We start from the raw sequence: 15,831 nt of genomic DNA on the forward strand, positions 1-15,831 counted from the left end.
AACAGCCATGTTTTTCAACGAAAACAAAAGGAAGCGTTTGCATAGTAATAGAGTTAAATTCCCGGAGGATTTGGTCGGGGCACCAACATGGCCGCCTTTTCTTTGTTTAGGGCACCAACATGGCGGTCGTGACGTCATGTGAAAACCGAGAATACCATACGTTAGCGGGACCTCCGAACCCATAAAGAGAGTTTTGGACAATCATGGTATCAAAGTGACTTTTAAACCCTACAAGACAATTGGCCAGATATTTCCAAAGCCGAAAGACGAAATGGGCAAAGAAGAAATTCGAGATCTCGTGTACGACATTCCCTGCGCAGTTTGTAGCAAGAATTACGTCGGAGAAACGCAAAGAAAATTTACTATGAATCTTGTACTTTAAATTTCGGTGTTTTTCTTTTACATGATTTCTGTTTTCTTCTGTATTGTTTTGTTTTTCATTAGATGTTTGACACTCAGGGTCATTGGAATAGCCTCCCAGATCACGAGAAACCAAACACGAAAGATCTCCTGACCTTGTTAACGAAGTCTAAGGCGGATTCCACAGTAAAAAGATATACCAAAGAAATCGTCAAGTTTTCAAGATGGTGTAATCTGTCCAGTATCCTTTCTCGGTTTCAGTCGTAATTGCTTGTCTTTACCAGGTATACGTTAGTTCCAAGTCTTATGTCAATCGACGGGTGGGCCCGCAGCCCCCCCCCCCCCCCCCCCCCCACTCCCTTTACAGGCTGCGGAGGTCCACTTTTCTGTTGACCAGCGATCAAAAACAGTGAATTGATAAAAAAAAAGTATATATATATAGTATAAGTCTGTTTTGATTCACTTTATTTCTATTCTCGTTCCTTTTAAATAGTGACATTCTCTAAAACTGTAAAATGCATACGTAAAGCGTCTTTGCGCCAAAAAAATCAATTTAAAAGTTAAAAGTTGGAGAAATATCCACGCTGTTAATTTTGCTTTTGGCTGCCTGTTTTCGTATCATACTTCCCTCAAAACGCACGAAATGCAGTCTCTGACAACTATATTTTCAAAATTTCCCGGGGAAGCATGCCCCCGATGCTAGCGCCTCCGGCGCTCCGGTTTGGTCCGTCTCCTCCTTGGATCGAACAGTGCCGCAAAAATACCTGCCTACGTGCCTGGAAAGTAGAACTTCGTGCATCTCTATTTCAAAATGTTCATGGGGAGCATTTCCCCATACCCTCGTAACGACTTGCCCCCCACCCTCAGATTGAAAATCCCTCCATTTTCATCTTGGGACAGACCACAACACCAGCAACTGTGAGTATGCTCCATTTATAATCGAGAAATACATCAAGAAACAAGGCTTCCCGGTCTGCCAAGCTGCAAATGCTTCATCTTCCCCAGTTTAACCGGATTTCTTGTGATCATTATTCGTCAGTTAAACTCAGTCTTGAGAAAGTGTCGATCTTGTGCTTCCTCGATGGCACTGAAACAATCAAGAAAATAAGAAATAACATCAAACGATGTTTTGCGAATGCGTCTATTAGTACAATGTGTAGTAGTGACATGAAGTTCTATGACATTAAAATAGTTTTGGTCTGTGGAGAAGTGGATCAAAGTACTTAAAAGAAGAGGCTATAGGTGGCCTTCATTCAGCAGGTCTTCACCGTGGCCAATTTCAGGTTCAAAGGTCACTAACTGATGTCACTTCTGAGCCACAAAAAACGACCGGAGATTAAGACACGTGATCACTCAAAGCTATCTCCATCCACGTTTCTCCACGCAGGTAATGTTATCTAGTCTCTTATTGAAACTAGGGCTTTCGGTTTAACTGTCCAAATATTCGACACTTACCTAGCATTTATTAATAATTGGTAAATCGTAAATTCCAGAGGTAAGGATTGCAGATATTCATAAAATCTATTTGAAGACGATATATCACCATGGTTGTGTTACGTACCGCGCGGAAAAGAACTTTCCTCCTGCCGGGTCTATGGGTCTACAAAGCTCTATTCCGGTAAACGATTAGTCATTAGGGGGTTTAAGAAGCGAAGACGGCTACGTCACCTCAAAATATAACTTTAGGCTATCCTAAGAATTTCGCGATTATTTCATTTCGTTCATGTTGCACAATGTGGGGAAAGTATCTTGTAACTGGATTGGTACGAAAGGGTTTGTAGGAAAGAGAGCGAATTTTATGCTCACGTTATTGTCAAGACACTTAATCCAAAAATGTGATTATGATTTTCCGATTATTGCAACTCGTTTTGCTTGTAACACGTGCCAAGTGTCCCGGAAACCAACTCTTCACAAGCAGCGTTTATAATCAGAGAAAAAAGTAAAAAATAATTCTTGTCCTCATAACCTCACAATTGACTATTTCACGTTGTTGCTTTGCAGACGACGGCAAGGAAATGTACCAAAATGTAAATTGGGTAGAACATTGAGTTAGCGGATTAGGTCTATGGACGTCCTTGCTTATTTAAGGCGCTGTTACACTCGATAATTTTTCTAGAAACTTATCTCACAATTTTTTTTACGAGAAAAGTCCTCACATTGCGAAACAAGTTGCACTAGTCAACATTTCTTGGAACTTGTCTCGTTTCCGATGATCACATGAGGTAAAAGGAACATTTTCATTGGCTGATGCCGCAAACCGTTACAGGACAGATGTTACACAACTCAATGCTTCAAAAATTCGAGGCAACGTTATATGTGAAGAGATGCGGAAATTTGAAGATTAGTTGCAACTTATCTCGCAACGTTTATGGCAGGTGCAAGGTGTGTTACATTAGTCAACGTTTCGTGCTACGTGTCTCGCCGCGGCGATGCAATACAAGTTGCAAGTAAAAAATGCACAGTGTAACACTGCCTTAAGGTTTGAATCGCAAAATTAGCAGTCATCATTTGAACTAAAACCGAAGAAATGTGTTCAAGAATAGAGTAAGACATCAACATGGTTTCTGTTTCTTGAAACACCATAGTGGCGGTGAAGTCATGTAAATACGAAGCATAGGGAAGACAGCCGTTTACAAACGCTGTTTTTCTTATCCAAATATGCCAACCACAGGAACAAAAAACCCGTTGTTTCGACAGCCAATGAGGCTCTGGTTGGCACATTGATGACAACAGGTGATGTCAACGATATCTTCTCTATATTACAAAGCATTGAAAAAACTTGGGGTAGACTTTCATACACCGGACTAAAATGGCGGAAGACAAAAGAACCATTGTTACTCGGATCAGCAATTTCTGATCAGGTATTATTATATTGGTTGTGTTCGTTTGTTTTATGGACATTAATTATTTCCCGATCCGGTATATGAAAGACGAGCCAAAACTTGCAAGGAAGGCCAGAAGACACATGCTTGGCAAACCTTGGTGATGCAAAGAAAGATCGGGGGGATCACGTAAATGGTTACAAGAATCGAATCGAAAAGAAAAATAGGCTTTAGGAACGCTATGTCTCGTACCCTTGTGCTGGCATCGGATTATTCAAAGTGGTTCTGTCGCCAACAACGTTAACATGCCCTTGCATCATGTTATTATGCTGATGATGATGGTACTCTGAAACAACAACCACAGCACTATTAATTATAACAATACTACTACTACTACTGCTGCTGCTGCTGCTGCTTCTGCTGCTGCTGCTGCTAATAATAATAATAATAATAATAACAATAACAATAACAATAACAATAACAATAACAATAACAATAACAATAACAATAACAATGATAATAATAAACCGTTGTACGAAAGTGAAGAGGTGCAAGCATATTGGAACGTTCCGGTTTATGCCGAACATCAGAAAGAGAGACCAAATAGAGTTTAAGCTCGCATGATCAATCATAAAACCAAGCAAGTCATCACATTGGAAATGAGTTGTCCATGGATTGGAAACAGGGAGAAGAAGAGCGAAGAGAAGATCCTGAAGTACGTGCCACTGAGATGGGAGCTAAAGCAACAGTACCCAGGATACGAAGTGCAGCAATATAATATCATTAGGGGTTTACTTATGCAAGAGTATTTGCTTTTTTGTTTTAGACATTACTTTTTGGGAATATTTGTTTCTTCTGTGTTGTAACATCTATAAAAAAAAATTGAACTTTTTTCTTCCATGAACTATATGCATACCTTATACATATGTATAGATTGTTTTCACTCTCGTGATCAGTAGCTTTGCTTTTCCAACGAAACAAAAGATAAGGTTTGCATGATAATAGGGCTCAATTTCCGGAGGATTAGTTGGAGACACCAACATGGCCGCCGTTCTTTTGTTTAGGGAAAACAACATGGCCGCCATAACGTCGCATGACGTCCCCAAACAAAGAAACGGAGGCCATGTTGGTGTCCCGACCCAATAGATTGAACTCTATTATTTTGCAACGTTTTCTTTTGTCTTCGTCAAAAAACATGGCTGTTTATCACGTGACTGAAAACTAAGAATACTTTTCTTCCACTACAAGTGTCACGAGCCCTGTGTGGCTTTTTTCTTACTGTAGCATTCAGAAAATTTTACTGCGCCATAATAATGATAATATGATAATAATATTCCTAAGCTACCGTGTTGAACGTCAAAAAATCCATCTGAGTGTTACAAATATGGAAATAACCCAGCCAGGGAAAAAAGAAAACACTCTGACCAGTGTATTTACACACATTCACTTGTGTTTATTGTCTGTGTTTCTAGACGCGAGCGGTGTTGTAGTTGGGGAGAAGAACAAGGAGACACTTTGCGAGGCTTATTAAAATCAGCATGCATTTCTGGACATTACCAATCTCTTCACGAAGCCTCCGACAAAGACTGGAATGGATACCGGTGAGCTTTTAAGAAACCTAAAAAGCTAATAATAATAGTAAGAATAACTTAATACTTACATGGCGCAAAATGCATTACAATAAATGATCTACAGCTAAGAGGCGATTTGTGATACCTGGAACACGTGAACGTTTAGTTGATATAGAGGATACTACATTATAATTAAGACGTCATCGTACGACCATCCACCCGTAAGTTTAACTTTTTATGTACACGAAATGTCGCACTGCTGGAACCCGCCTCTTTTGGCGGGAATTGGCATGGGCTGGAACCCGCGATTTTTGGCGGGAAGTTGCATTGCCAGCGTACTGCATTTGACTCAGATTTAGTAAAAAAAGCAAACATTTTGAAGACGGAAAGCAGGCGACGAGTAGTAAGCGATGCTCAACGCAAAAAAGAGCAACTGAGAGCACGAGAAAACAGGCGAAACACACAACAGGAGAGCAAAAAAGAGACGAAATTCTGGTGACGAGCAGCGGAAGAAAGAGCAAGCACGAGCACGAGAACACAGGTTGAATAATGGTGACGAAAAACGGCGAAAAGAGCAAGAAAGAGCACAGGAAAATGGACTAATTAGTAAATTTTCAGCTCCGACTATTGCATTTCTAGCTTTTTGATTGGCTAAAAAACTCCGACTATGAGCCAATAGTCGAAGTTTTACGTCATATGGAAAATAGTGCGCCAAGATGCTCTTTCCGGACGCTTTGTAAAATTGTGGAAATAAAAATCGGCGGCAAAACCCGGTTTGAGAATTTACTAAAACAATTATTCCATTCGCCCTTGTTGGATATGAAGTGATTATAACCAACTCGCCCTACACGCTCGTTGGTTATTTTATCACTTCATATCCAACTCGGGCTCATGGAATAATTGTTATTTATTATATAGATACTGATGAAATACCAGGATTTCTCCTTTTACTAAAAAATCATATCTTCACCGCGCGCAGTGAACGTATCATTTTTATCTTTCACATGTGAGGATATCGCTGTCGTCATGGTAACGAACACGATTAGCCAATAAAAGGCGAGCTTCCTCTTCATTGTACGATACTTTTGTGCTTAAATATATTTCTTCTCTACTACATTAACATTTTTATTGCAAATTTTACATTATCATGATTTGTTTTTCATAACTTTCATATCTTGTTTCATGTTACACAAGATGCGTGTTTTAGTGGTTGGTGAACAATTTTTCATCATTTCGAAATGAATAAAACAAGTTGTTTTAAATCTAGACATTTCATCAATATATATATAATAAACAGAACATTACATGGCCGCTTGGGGATACGAATTTTATCTTCTCGTGCTGAAAGTATCTCTCACTCGTTCGCTTCGCTCACCCGTGAGAGATACTTGCAGCACTCGAAGATAAAATTCGTATCCCCGCGCGGCCATGTAATATCCTCTATGTAAAGAGCAGGCCGGACTGGTCGTATGGTAAGCAGACTAGTTATACTAGTCATAAAAAATATCTGAAAACAAAATCTATCATATAAAATAAATAATAAATAAGGAGCACCGCCAGCAATTTAGGTCCACGTTTCAAGTTTAATTTATGCGAAATGCATTGGGTTTTGTAGCTATTAGCTGTAACTTGTTCCTGAAACTTGTGCATCGATTCACCCATTTCGAGTTGGTTGTTGTCACGTCAGGCAAGAAAAATGCCAGGTAACTTGTTGACATTGCGGAATATGTTCCATTGATTTTCTTGAAGTCATCAGCTATTGGTCATATTAGACCCGTCTCGTGTTACAATCCACGCACGCAGCTTCTAAGGTAGTTAGGAAACCGTATGAACGGGTTTCGTGATTTACGGGCAAGAGTAATGTTTTGAAAGTCCTCATCACTCGTGCCCATAAGTTACGAAATGCACGCGCGTTGATACGATTTTTTATTTATCATATACTCAACAAAATAACTCCATCGCTGTGCTTTCATACTGAGCAACTTCCGTATTGAACTCTATAAGCTATTTATGCATTTCTCATTGGCCAATCCGATATGCTTTATTCTATTATAATATTAGGCTGAGAAATATTTATTACGATTGTTTGTGAGGGCAAAGGAAACCGAGCCTATGTGGAAAAGAACTGTTTTCGTCGAAATATCTCCGAACCTCCTTCACATAATCCTCATATATGAACTGAAATCAATTTTAAAGTGTATAGAGGGTTAGGGTTACAGCGTTAAACCTAAAACGTTTCTGAGGAGAAAACAAAGAGATAGCCAACTTTCATCAAGATAATATATTCATTTCTCTGAAAGTCTGAGAGGGCGTACTAGAGAACATCGGCCACCCTCTGTGAAGGCTGAGGAAGCAAAAAAGGGCCTAATGCAAAATAGGTAACAAATAAAGATCGAAAGATTGGCTAAAATTCAATTTCTCACCGACTTTCTGACATTGTATGTTCAACGGCCTTTGAAACGGCTGGGAAACAGGCAAGTTGAAGTTTACATCAGCAGATGCGAGAGGAAAGAGGTTGTCTTGAGTTGCTGCTGCCTCGGCCAACTGCGCAGCGGTAGACGCACCTAACAAAGAAAAAGAAACTATATGAAGAACTCCAAGAAATTCTTTGAGCTGCTGTTTTCATTTTCCCTCTTGATTCTACATATCGTTTGAAGAACGATCGCTTAACGTTTTGCAATTTTAACGAATCGCAAGTCGGAAATTATCAATTACGGAATGGCAAACGCAAGTACCCATCTCTCGCATAAAGCTAAAGTTGTACCTGATGTTTATGAAGTTCACACAACTTGTTGGAAACTCAAATTGCGGAATTGTGGTATAAACAAAACCATCATTATCACTGATCCTTTGGTCGCCAAAAATGGTAGCAAGCAAGTTGACAACACGAACTTCGGTTTCTCGACAGGATCGTTGAGTCGTTCATAGCAACCTCAATCTTAACGTGACCTGGAAGGTAGGTATTGTACTTAAGCTTTGTTTCAGTTCGTCTCCGTTTTTCCATTTCCATTACCCCTTCCTTAGATGATAGAAGAGTTAAAGCTGAACCAAGGAAGGAAAATCCCTTTTATATCTCATCTTATATAGTTCTCATCAGGTTTCCAAAACTTAATACGATTGCATATTGCATAAGGATTGGCAAAGTCGTGACTTGACCATGAAAATTTTGCTTGGCGCTTTCTCGGCTTTTAGAATATTTAACAATTAAATACGCAAAGTGAAGGGAAAGCGAGGTGAATATCGGTGAATAAAAACCGATATTCACTGAGCCTTAGGTGAGTAATTGTTTTAGTATATTTACATAGGTGATTATTTGAGAAATATGCATTTTCTTTAACACAATTAATTTTTTCGTCTGCCACCTTGACTAAACGGCTTGCGGCCATTTTGAAAAAACCGCGTAGGTGATTATCGCGTAATAATCACCTCAAGTGCAAAGAATATTCAATAATCACCTATGTAATTAATATTCATGCCTAATGTAGACCGGAAACGTAAGTCATTAATGTGACACAAAGACTTGAGGAGCGCGCGAAGAGCTTGAATGTCGCAGAGTAATGGAAATAAAACTATTTTATGTTGGTACAAGGAGAGGTTACGTTTATACAAACGTTGGCCGCGTAGCACTTTTATTTTAAACAGAGTTAACTGAATAGAGTGTAGTGTGACATGAAGTGCTAGATTTCTATCCCATATGAACCATGTGAGCGTTAGCTCTACTGATGGAAATGGGCCCACACAAGGACAGAGAAAAACTCTGACCAGGGTGGGAATTGAACCCACGACCTTCGGGTTAGATCTCCGCCGCTCTACCGACTGAGCTGCAAGGTCAGACGGGAGTAGGCCGTGGGAACTGAAGATGTTAATGTAACGGCAATGAACATGTACAAGTACAAGGAGAGGTTACGTTTATACAAACGTTGGTCGTGTAGCACTTTTATTTTAAACAGAGTTAACTGAATAGAGTGTAGTGTAACATGAAATGCTAGAGTGTAGTGTAACATGAGGTGCTAGATCTCTATCCCATATGAACCACTCTTGAAAATAGTGTTTCCACCGTGGCCCGCCAACCATGTGGCCCATGTGGGCCAACGTTTGTATAAACGTAACCTCTCCTTGTACTTGTACATGTTTATTGCCGTGCCATTAACATCTTCAGTTCCCACGGCCTGCTCCCGTCTGACCTTGTAGCTCAGTCGGTAGAGCGGCGGAGATCTAACCCGAAGGTCGTGGGTTCAATTCCCACCCTGGTCAGAGTTTTTCTCTGTCCTTGTGTGGGCCCGTTTCCATCAGTAGGGCTAACGCTCACATGGTTCATATGGGATAGAAATCTAGCACTTCATGTTACACTACACTCTATTCAGTTAACTCTATTTTATGTTGGTGTTCAGTTAAAACGTGTTCCCGTTATTGAAACGAACACACCACACCTAAGACTCGCCCTTTTACGGTGCTACAACTCAAAAGGTTTAAGTGCGATTACGCTCAACATTTCAGGACCATTTTAATACAGCGATGTCAGCTTTTTTCAATCTTTTACGTGCTTTGATTTTATGCCATACTTTGTCTAAATTCTCGGTGGAAACACTATTTTCAATTTTGATGGAAGATAACAAATGCAAAACGCAATATATGATCAAAAATTGCTGACACCGTTTGGCTGAAAATTTATCTCATAAACGATTGCTTCAAAAAAAAATTCAGAAAATTTAAAATCCCTTGTAGCTTGAACCTCTAGAATAGAACTACCCGTGTTTCCTTTGAGAACGTAAAATAGCTAGAAAAAAATAGCCTTTCAACAAAAAAGTACTTTTTGGGATTCTAAACTGAATTCAAAGAGCATTATGATGCTAATTTCATTCTAATTATTACATAAATACTAACAAAATAACAACGTTTTAAATTGAAACTTGTGAAACTGACACCGCGAACCTTTGACGAGACTTCAACTAGAACCCTAACCAAAAAGTAATACATGAAATTATTCGGCTTAAGGAACCACCTTGTTTGTGACACATTGTGAGGTGTATGCAAGTACCATATGATCAATGCAGCCGTATTGCACACGTATGGATTGCCGATTTGTATTAAAGCTTACCGACAAGGTGCAACTCCTGCAAAGAGGAACGTCGGGCAGAAGAATCGGCACATACCGCAAAATCCTTGCTTTCAAGGTCCAGTGAATCGGAACCCCATTTGTAAATCAAGCAGAGACTCAAACCTTTTCCCGCTTTGGTTGAAATATTCCGCGCAGTTAGCGGACATTGGGTGACCTGTGACTTTGTCAGGACGAGCAATTCCTCGCTCATTGCTTTCCTCAGAACTTGCAGCATCTCGGAGAGCTCTTGCTTCTGGAATGAGCACAGGACCACCCGAAGGTTATCCGAATCTTTGTCTTTCACCTTCGCCGTGGTGACGTTCTGGAAACGACTTCTGCATTTTTCAAAGCTTTCCCAACCAGATTCGTGTAGCATAATCTCTGACTGAAACGCTCCAATTTTGCGAATTTGCCCGCTAATGTGAACGCTCGCTGAAGCGTGCAGTTTGAGTTCATCTTCTGACTCTTTCTTCACGGAAATTTTCTGAGAGAATATCGATGAATTCCCGTATACCAGGTCGTACTTTGTATTCTCTCTGCTGCAGTTGACAGGAGAATTGGACGAGTCAATAAGTACAAATCTCACCAATTTGGAAGCATCGAACTTGGCAAAATCCATGAGACTCGATACAACGTTTGCAAAATCGCGAATTAAGACTTCGTCCGCAAATTTCCTTGGATCTGACAAAATATCCCTCCACCGCTCGAAAAACAACTCGAGCCGTTTGTGTAATCTCCCGTTTTTTGCGCAGTTGTGAAAAAAGGGCTTCAAAAACTCCAACATGGGAACATTCGACAAGCTTTTCCCCCACTTTTCAACTTCGGACTTGCGTTCGTAGCTGCAGTTTTGTTGACACAGTTTCTCCAGAATTTTGTTAACGTCACACATGAGATTTAAGAATGCGTTTTCTTGTCGAGCATTCCTAATACTGAGCTCGAATGGTGCTAATGTTTCCTCCGATAGACCCCACAAGCCATTTTGCTCTTCATAATTGGTCTCGTTGTCAACAAAGACTTCCTTTATCATCTGAATGAATTCGGGAACAACGTTCTTAAATTTCTCAATGATCTCTTTTGGATCTACTGATTTTTCATAGGACGAAGAAATATCCTTGCAAGCATAGGAGACGAAATCTCTCAAACAGTCAGGAATACTTCCTTGCTCTGTGGTAGGCATAAACACACCGAGGTCCGATGAAGCTGCTTCTACCACCCCATCAACAGTGCTTTCCATCTCAAGGCAGCAATCCCTCAAAATCATCTGACAAAGTGTGTGGATCTTACTGGCAAAGTGCTTCTCAAGTTCAATGCTTTCGTGCTCTAGCCTGCCAATTTTTGCCGCAAAGTACCTTATGTGCTTGACGTGCATTTGACCTCTTTTAGTGGTCACTCGGTAATCTAATAACAATAAAAATACAATTATAAGAAATTAATGATAACGATGACGACGATATTGCTAAAGATTCTAATTGCCATTTTATTAAAAAAACTTGAATGGGCGTGACTCTTTCAGAAGAGAACACGAAGTATGCATCCTTCCTTAAGCAAGGATATTCCAACCCATGGGCATTAATGAGTGAAACAAACGGCAACCAGCAAATATCACCTTACAGAAACCCATGAGTTCCGGCACCTTATATATAATGATCACTTCATATAAAGTCTTAAGGTTATTTCGCCAAGCAAAAGTATTCTACTAACTGGGGAGACAATAAATTAACTGAAATCAGAACAGATGAGATCAAATGTTGGTTTTTGAGGAGAGGCGAAAACCAGAGTACCCGGGAAGAAACCTCTCGGAGCAAAGTAGAGAACCAGCAACCTCAATTCACATGACGCCGAGTCTTTGAATCGAACCCAGGCCACCTTGGTGTGAGGCGAGTGCCTTCACCACTGCGCCAGTCCTGCTCTAATAGTATTGGAATAATTCTTTTCTTGGGTGCCAAGTTAATCTTAAGTCGCTTTACCTTGTTTCAAGCCCTCAAGAGCTTCTCTGAGAAAAGACGTCCCCTTTCTCCGTTGCAAGATTACTTCCAGTTGGCACTCGTCGTCACTCCATGTTTCTACAATTTGAGGTAGTAATTTCTCAGGCAACTTCAGTGCTTTAGCAATGGGCATGACATCAAAGACTTCTCCTTTCACATCCAAAAAGCGTTTAACATAACCGTGGAGATCTGTAAAAAAAAAATCACAAATTAAAGACATTACCACCCGACGAGGACGATGAGGAATTCTGCGGGGGTCGGGACAACTGCAGACAAGGCAACATCATTGTCCCCGGCCAAGACCTGAACCCGGACCACTCGATCCGGAGTCGAACACTCTAACCATGAGGCCACCGCGGCCCCCATCTTTATGAAATAATCATTTTCATCAAAACATCAGTCATTACAAACGTCTGTGCAGATACTTTTACCCACCCTCCTTCCAAACTTCTTGAACAAATTTTGTCAACCCAAAAACTTCAACGACTCTGCCGTCATGTTAACAATGTTCGTATCCAGACTTTGGATTTTGTTTCGTTGCACGTCAACCCCTGCTTCTTTGTTCGCTGCTTGTTTGGTCAGCCTTGCATTTTGCCACTGTGCAAAGATGTTAAAAAAGATCGTGTTGATTTTGGAACGGATTTTTCCAACCGTGCATTTTCTTTTTTCATTGGCAGTTTTCAATTCTCTGAACCTTCTCTTGCGCAGCATTTTTAACCAACCTCCTTCAAGCATCGACAACAAAGAATAAGGACTGAAGGAAAACATTCTTTTAAAGTTACCATACTGCTTCAAAAAACTCGAGCTCGCAGCACGTGTTTTATCAAGTTTAAAAGCACGAGGCGTTTAAGAAAAAAAAACACTGCTGCTCGTTTTTAAACATTACTCACAATATATCAAAGTCATTGTTCATTTTACTGCCATCTAACTCACCTAACTCACAAAACTGCCTTTCCTTGCTGTTTCCATACTCTCCTTTTACAGTTATTCTCCCACAAAGGATTTTGTCTTGTTTTAAGTTGGTGCTTTCTAATGGAAGTTTGATAGCATGTCCTGTGCTCCACCATGCCGATGATTCTACGACCACAGGAACGTCACTGCTGGAACATTTGTAGTCTTCGTCAAGAAAAACAGATACCTTGAGTTCTTCATGATTGTAAATTCGCCCATCGTCTTGCCCTTTGACAGGGCAAATGAATATTTCTCTAAAGCCTTTCTCTTTGAGGTGCACCAAGACAGACGTCTTATCCTCTTGGAAGAATGCTTCATTTTTGACGTCCTCGCTCACAAACACAACAGCAAGTTGGCTTGCAACAGATTTATCGTTGAACAACAATACCAACGAGTGATTAAATCCCAATAAATTTAGTCTAGATGCAATGTCTTTTGTTAGAATCAGAGTCCTTTTTATGAAGGCTGCAATGATTGAGAATCGTTCCGTTGTGATGACCACTTCGTCACTTCTTTCGTTTGATTTTATCGTGTTTTGAGTAATGTCTTGCCAAGCGATCTGCCCAAGACAAGTCTCATTTCCATGTAAAATGACAACTTCATCAACCGAGGAAAGTGTCCCTTTCAACCTGACTGTCAACTCTACTTCTCTCTTGAAAAGGTAACCATTAGGTTGAAGATTGATGACAGGTGCACAGAACATGATGTCATTCTCAAGATCATTTTGAACTAACAGACCGCAGTACTTGGAGGGATCTTCTAACGTTATCTTAACATTGACAGGTCTTTCAACAGCTCCAGGGGGACACACAAGTTTCACTCCCTCTCCAACCACCGTACCACCTGAACTTGTTATAAAACTGGACAATGAAATCTTTTTTGTCCAAAGTGGAGCCTCTTTCGTCTTTGTTGGTAAAACACCTTCAACATGAAAGTATTCAGACAAAGATTGTAAAGATTAGGACACTGTTGAACAACATCTAGAAAATTGTGAATTGGGCATGAGGCATTGCGTTTGTTACCTTCTGACTTTGTTGCTACTCTCTTCGATTGGGTGGCTTCCTCTGACGATGACTGCAAGGCAAGATAACAGGAAAGATCAGAGGAAGTAAGAACCCTTTGTAATCCTCGGATTTTCGAGACGTTTGAGGTAGATGATATGTTCAAGCAAGCGTACCCCATAACCATAGAATTCCACGAAGGTCGTACCAACACAACAGGAAATATGTGTCCCACGTTTTGCAATCTGAAGTGTTTGGGTGCTTTAGTGTCCCATAAAGTTTCTAAACAGTGAAATATTACCTAGAATCAGTGAAATAGCCATTCATTACATACCTCTCTGGGCAGTTGTGATTCACCAGTGTCAGGTTTTGTCATCTTCTCTGATGAAAATACTCCTTGCGGCAAAGGGTGCCTTTGAAAAAAATCCAAACAGTTCAAAATTGATAACCCGTTGTCTTTTATGCAGAGCAAAACAATCTGAATGTCGAATGAAGGATGTACTGTAACATAGTTACACCGAATAAGAATGGATTGGCGAAGACAACCGTCCTAGCCCCTATTCAAATTAATCTAAAGCACGGATTTAAGCAGGGATGAAGTAGTAGTGATAGCACTCGCCTCCCACACAATGTGGCCCACGTTCGGTTCCGAGCTCGGACAATGTGTGGGCTAGGTTTTTTGTTGGTTATTTCTCTGTTCCAAGAGGTTTTAATCCGGGTCCTCCAGTTTTTCCCTCTCCTCAAAAACCAACATTTCTAACTTCCAATTCGATTGGATGCATTACCTCCCTGTAAACCACCTTGGGTGAGCGGAGCTTCCTGGGTAAATATCATGATCATCATGATCATGATCATGATCATCATCATCATCATCATTATTATTATTATAATTATGACAGTAGTAATGTAAGGATATTTCCTAAGTTATTAATACGACGTTGTGCTTAACCCAGTATACACAGGTTCTAGAAAGTGCCAACATTAAAATAATAAGAGTACTAAGAAATAAAGTTAAAGAAACTTAAGACTAATAACTATAAGTATCTTTCCCAACTAAGCACTAACTATCTAGACAAGGCCTCTATATGTGCGCTACTTGAACTTATGCCAAGGACTTGGAAGGCTCTGGTCAGACTCAATGAGCTGGATAGGATTGATTTCTGCATCCGTCTGAGGATTTCTCCTCCTCTGTCCCCAAACAGTTCCCTCATCGACAAGTCCACTTCACAGAACTATCCCCCAGAACGTTAATTACGATGTTGTGCTGCTTTACGAAGTATCCGGGATATTGCTTATTATTATTAATATTATCGTTATTATTATTATACATTGGTGTGACAAGCTCGATTTTGATTGGCTATAAGCACGCAGCTAATTCTTGCTTGCTCTGTTTCTTTTACGTCATACCTACAGACAATAGATTTTATATATGTAGAATTGACGTCATACCTACAGACAATAGTGTTATGCATGCAGAAGTGACGTCACCTAACACACTAACCAGCAGTTCGATCAGTTTTGTGATGGCGGAGCTCAGCTCAGGAATATGCATAATAAACAATTATTGAATTCAGTTTTCGCATGCTAGCGATAATTATCAAGGCCTCAGTTTGTGTTATCCGCCTCAGCCTTCGGCTTCAGCAGATAACACAAACTTTGGCCTTGATAATTATCGCTAACATGCTCAACTTCATCCAATAATTGTTAATTATTATTATTATTATTATTGTTATTATTATTATTATTATTATTATTGTTATTGTTATTATTATATATCATCATTATTTCTATAATTATCGTTATCATTATCATTATTACTTCTTTTTGTGGTTTCTTCCTCAAAGCTCTTCGAGATAATACAAGTGCATCTAACTGACGCTCATTGCTTCGCTGATGACCCTCAACTTTACTTGTCTTTTATGCCCAACAGTCTGACGGATCAGGCAGAGGCGGTGTGCACCATGGTTAGATAATTAGTGACTTAATAAAATGGATGTACCAGGACAAACTAAAAATTAACGATGATAACATTGAATTTCTTAT

General features: G+C 39.9%; 1 protein-coding gene across 2 annotated transcripts in view; it reads right to left on the minus strand.

Annotated features, from left to right (window-relative positions):
• Positions 1-808: 808 nt before the first annotated feature.
• Positions 809-15,831, minus strand: part of LOC138006590 (uncharacterized) — a 55,021-nt gene continuing 39,998 nt past the window's right edge. Inside the window, exons 5-12 of one of the 2 annotated variants that reach the window (XM_068853022.1) lie at positions 14,123-14,201; positions 13,810-13,861; positions 12,770-13,708; positions 11,819-12,025; positions 9,852-11,249; positions 7,177-7,317; positions 3,435-3,528; positions 809-1,447 (exon numbers count right to left, since the gene is read on the minus strand). In XM_068853022.1, coding sequence (XP_068709123.1) covers positions 1,396-1,447; positions 3,435-3,528; positions 7,177-7,317; positions 9,852-11,249; positions 11,819-12,025; positions 12,770-13,708; positions 13,810-13,861; positions 14,123-14,201 — 2,962 coding nt within the window. In that variant the 3' untranslated portion in view covers positions 809-1,395. The remainder of the gene's footprint in view (positions 1,448-3,434; positions 3,529-7,176; positions 7,318-9,851; positions 11,250-11,818; positions 12,026-12,769; positions 13,709-13,809; positions 13,862-14,122; positions 14,202-15,831) is intronic. The other variant, XM_068853023.1, reaches the window with a different exon arrangement.

The sequence above is a fragment of the Montipora foliosa genome, chromosome 6, assembly GCF_036669935.1.
Source record: "Montipora foliosa isolate CH-2021 chromosome 6, ASM3666993v2, whole genome shotgun sequence".
Classification (NCBI taxonomy): Eukaryota; Metazoa; Cnidaria; class Anthozoa; order Scleractinia; family Acroporidae; genus Montipora; species Montipora foliosa.